Source organism: Limulus polyphemus, unplaced genomic scaffold (genome assembly GCF_000517525.1).
Source record: "Limulus polyphemus unplaced genomic scaffold, Limulus_polyphemus-2.1.2 Scaffold5292, whole genome shotgun sequence".
Taxonomy (NCBI): domain Eukaryota; kingdom Metazoa; phylum Arthropoda; class Merostomata; order Xiphosura; family Limulidae; genus Limulus; species Limulus polyphemus.
In genome coordinates, this window is record NW_013670902.1 from 8,059 (window position 1) to 12,836 (window position 4,778).

The 4,778-nt window shown below is 36.2% G+C and overlaps 1 protein-coding gene across 1 annotated transcript; it reads right to left on the reverse strand.

The window, feature by feature from the left end:
* Window positions 1–3,202: 3,202 nt before the first annotated feature.
* On the reverse strand, window positions 3,203–4,772 carry LOC106472388 (coiled-coil domain-containing protein 1-like). The gene is made up of 2 exons (XM_022400969.1): window positions 4,212–4,772; window positions 3,203–4,178 (listed from the first exon to the last, which is right to left on the reverse strand). The coding sequence occupies exons 1-2, from the start codon at window positions 4,621–4,623 to the stop codon at window positions 3,553–3,555; spliced, it is 1,038 nt and encodes a 345-aa protein (XP_022256677.1). The 5' UTR covers window positions 4,624–4,772; the 3' UTR covers window positions 3,203–3,552.
* Window positions 4,773–4,778: the final 6 nt, after the last annotated feature.

Here is a 4,778-nt window from a genome sequence, read left to right on the forward strand (position 1 = left end):
TGGAAAAGCGACAGAAGTTACTTGTACACGAGTTGATTCTCCGACATATCCGTTGAACCATCGCATAATTGAAGCGGCTGGAGAATGAAATGGGTATTCATGTTATTACATACGAAGCTATACCTGTCAAGTCACTAGACGAAGCAATTATGGATTCTTGTGCGATAAATCTGTTGAAATTAGTGCTGGGAACCGTCGATCTGGTGTGCTAGATAGATTATGAAACGCATACAGAGAAGAGAGGGTTTGCTTGGAACATGACAGCCTTACGATGGAGCTTTTTGAAAGTTAAAATACGTTTCATATCTATTGTCAAGATGCTCAATCGTCAAATAGACGTAACAGTATATACTGCAACGACATGGTGAGAGTCCAAAATCGTTTTAACAATGTACCCAACCCATATATTATAAAAATGTTTGTGTTTTCGCGTTTCATTAATTATGATTTAACGTGGGAGATCTTGTATACATCCTACACTTTGTATTCGTGATATCTCTGCACACGCACAACGGTGAACAGTGCGAAACGGTACTCAACTTTGCATCTTTCGAAGATTCAGTTACGATAGGTGGGAGCACAGTAATATACATTGTACTGGATCTTCTTCGAGTGTGACGTCATTTCGAACAGCTTAACCTGGCATATATGGATGTGGCTTCCAGAGTCTTTTTTTTTACAATTTCACGCAAAGCTACTAGGGGACTATCTGCGCTACTCGTCATTAATTTTAAAATGATAGATTAGAAAGAAGGCAGTTAATCAATATCACCCACCGCCAACTCTTGGGCTACTCTTTTGTCAAAGAAGAGTGAGGTTGACCGTCACATTCGAAAGTAATCTATTATTCTGGAGCTAAAGAATACAGCAACTCGGGAAGAGTATGAAATTTCCTAGACTCATTTCACAGTGTGGCGCACAATGATACGTCACGTGATATCACTGCCCTTTAGAGTCCATTGAATCTAATGGCCAGGTGGTTAGGGCGCTTAACTCGCAATCTGAGAGTCGCGAGTTCGAATCTCCGTCCCACCAAACATGTTCGTCTTTTCAGCCGTGGGGTTTTTATAATCTAATGGTCAATCCCGTTATTCGTTGGTAAAGGAGTTGGCGGTGGGTGGTGATGACAATCTGCCTTTCCTCTAGTCTTTCACTGCTAAATTAGGGACGACTAGCGCAGATAGCTTTGCGCGAAATTCTAAACGAAACGTAAGTGTGTAGTGCAATGTTGTTAAGTTTCGTGACGTTCACAGGTAATACGACAGAGTTATTACAAATACGAAAAGTGAGATGTAAAGAACACAACAAAAATTACAAGTAGTAATACGACAGAGTTATTACAAATACCAAAAGTGAGATGTAAAGAACACAACAAAAATTACAAGTAGTAATACGAGAGAGTTATTACAAATACCAAAAGTGAGATGTAAAGAACACAACAAAAATTACAAGTAGTAATACGACAGAGTTATTACAAATACGAAAAGTGAGATGTAAAGAACACAACAAAAATTACAAGTAGTAATACGACAGCGTTATTACAAATACGAAAAGTGAGATGTAAAGAACACAACAAAAATTACAAGTAGTAATACGACAGAGTTATTACAAATACGGAAAGTGAGATGTAAAGAACACAACAAAAATTACAAGTAGTAATACGACAGAGTTATTACAAATACCAAAAGTGAGATGTAAAGAACACAACAAAAATTACAAGTAGTAATACGACAGAGTTATTACAAATACCAAAAGTGAGTTGTAAAGAACACAACAAAAATCACAACGCATTTTCCGAGATCCGGGAGTGGAAAAGATACTAAGTAAAAAGCAGTTCATGATAGTAGAAAAATTAAAAAAAAATTCCGAGAAAAAATAATTAAAAAACTAAAGAAAACAAATTCTGATATTTTTTTAAAATTTTTTTATAAGCTTCTAAAAATTCTACAAACTCCATTATTGCACAATTTGTGTGATGTGAGTAAAGAAAAAATATAAATAAACTGACCTATGATGACTTTCGGACAAAAGTAGAGCAATATGTAAAGTCCTCGTGGACTTCCAAAGTAGCTACACACCTCAAATACTCAACTTGTTCCACATAAAGTGGATATCCGAGGGTACTAAGGGTACAATGCGTCAGTTAGGGGGCGCTGCTATTTATAGTTTGGAAAACACTGCAATACGCTATTGTTACAGCGACAACTTTTGTCAAAAGCAAGTGGCTGTAATTTTTAGCACGTTGCGTAAAAATGACTGAAAATTGGATAACGTAAGAATTATTACATTTACTTTCAACTATTTCAATCCATTTATAGTAGTTCCTTTTGGGGCCAGTCTTCGTAGCCTAATGCTAGTCCGCTTTTTACCTAACACGAGAGGGTGTAAGTTTGTTTCTGTTTATTGAGATTTGGATTTTTGTTTGTTGGAAGTTAAGCACAAAACTACACAATGGGCTATCTGTGCTCTGCCCTCCACGGATATCGAAACCCGGTTTCTAGCGCTGTAAGTTCGCAGACATACCGCTGTGCCACTGGGGGGCGAGATTTGCATTAGCCACTCCAAATTTAACAGTTATAGACTAGTAGGAAGGGAGCTAGTGAACACCACCCACCACCTATTTTTGGAAAAGTGGTATTGACAGACACATTATAACACTCTCACGGGTGAATGGGACAGCATGTTCGGTGACGGGTTTTGAACCAGTAGATAAAACTGTGTTCCAGTATTTTCGTCCAGAACTTGAACAAAAGTTGTAGTGATTGATTAATAGTCGTTTTCACAGTTAGGACTAGTTATTTACTGTTTATTTTATTTGTTTCATGGTTTTCATTAGTTAAATACTGATTAATTTATATCTTATGTTTCGGTTGCTAATCTGCTGCCATATTCAGGAAAGTCCTACGTTTTGGGTTTGTAGTGCCGAAATTCAATCCTAGGTCTTCTTGCTAAAAATGCTGATGCCAAGACGTACGATATAAGCTAATCAGTAATTAGCATCTAACAGAAAAAGTTAAGTAATTAATAATTAGGCTTAAGTGATCATATAGGCTACTGACCAAAACAAGGGGTAAATACGCGTGTTTATTTTACAACAAGGATTGCTTGGACATTTAAAATATCCAAGTTCCAAAATATGGACGGAAAGAAGTTTAATTATCACTGTCTAATATTATTTTCATTCTACAACAAACTGAAAATATAAAAAAAGGCTAAAGTAATAGTTTAATTCACTGAGAATCTACAAAGGCTAAATGAAACAACATCATAACAAAAATTACATAACGAAAACAAAACCTATTAAGAATAAACCAATTATAAGTATTAAGTAACAATCTGCAGTTAATTATCGTGTTTTTCGCACATGTAAGTTTTATTTTAGTGATGATAACTGCCTGAATAACGTTTTCCTTATACTGTAATACATTACCAAGTGTATTTTGTTACAATAAAGGTAATATCAAAAAGTTTGCTCCTGAAGATTGAAATAATATTTTAACAATTGTTTCAAGTACAAAACAACTGTTAAAATCAGAGCGATTTATGTATGATTTACACCATATTCTTGTATTCCATGTTCTTCGAAACGATTGAAAGGGGGTTAATGGGGATTATATCATCATGTATTGGAACGCTTTCAGGTACAGTCTCTGGTTTCTCTTCAATGACAACTGCTTTTTCTAAAGGAAGTTCCTCGATATTGGTCAAATCGCCGACATTTTGTTGATAGCTTCCCTCTTTTACAGGATTTATTTTATCTACCACCTCTTCATCATCAGAGTCCACAGAGACCGGTTCCTTTATTTGAGGAAAAATATTCTTTTTGCCAACGATGAACTTGATCAACTCATCGTTTACTTGTCGGTGAACTTTTTCTTCACCACGATTTACTTCATCACTGACTTCTTCGTCATCAGTATCTTCTGGTGCCATTTCTTTTGACTGAAGAAAAATAATCTCTTTGTCAACCATGGGCTTGATTAAACCATCATCTTCTGGATGGTAGATTTCTTCTTCAGGAAGATTCACTTCATCTATGACTTCTTCGTCAACAAGATCTATTGGTTCTGGTTCATTAGACTGAGAAAAAATACTCTCTTCGTCATCCATGGAATCGGTTAAACCATCATCTTCTATGTGGTAGATTTCTTCTTCAGCAGGATTTACTTCATCTATGATTTCTTCGCCATCGGGATTTACGTCATCGATGACTTCTTCGTCAACAGGATTTACTTCATCGATGACTTCTTCATCAACAGGATCTATAGATTCCGGTTCCTCTGACTGAGGAAATATACTATCTTTGCCAACCATAGAATCGATTAAACCACCCTCTTCTGGTTGATATATTCTCTCTTCAGCGGGATTTATTTCATCGATGACTTCTTCATCAACAGAATCTATTGGTTCTGGTTCCTTAGACACAGGAAAAATACTCTCTTCGTCAACCATGGAATCGGTTAAACCATCATCTTCTATTTGGTAGATTTCTTCTTCAGCAGGATTTACTTCATCTATGACTTCATCGTCAACAGGATTTACTTCATCGATGACTTCTTCATCAACAGAATCTATTGGTTCTGGTTCCTTAGACACAGGAAAAATACTCTCTTCGTCAACCATGGAATCGGTTAAACCATCATCTTCTATTTGGTAGATTTCTTCTTCAGTAGGATTTACTTCATCTATGACTTCATCGTCAACAGGATTTACTTCATCGATGACTTCTTCATCAACAGAATCTATTGGTTCTGGTTCCTTAGACACAGGAAAAATAC

Coding starts and splice junctions, on each gene's coding strand:
- LOC106472388 (XM_022400969.1), bottom strand. CDS start 4,623: ATGGTTGACGAAGAGAGTATTTTTCCTGTGTCTAAGGAACCAGAACCA. Junction 4,179..4,211: donor AAATCCTGTTGACGAAGAAG/TCATCGATGACG, acceptor ATGGCGAAGAAA/TCATAGATGAAGTAAATCCT.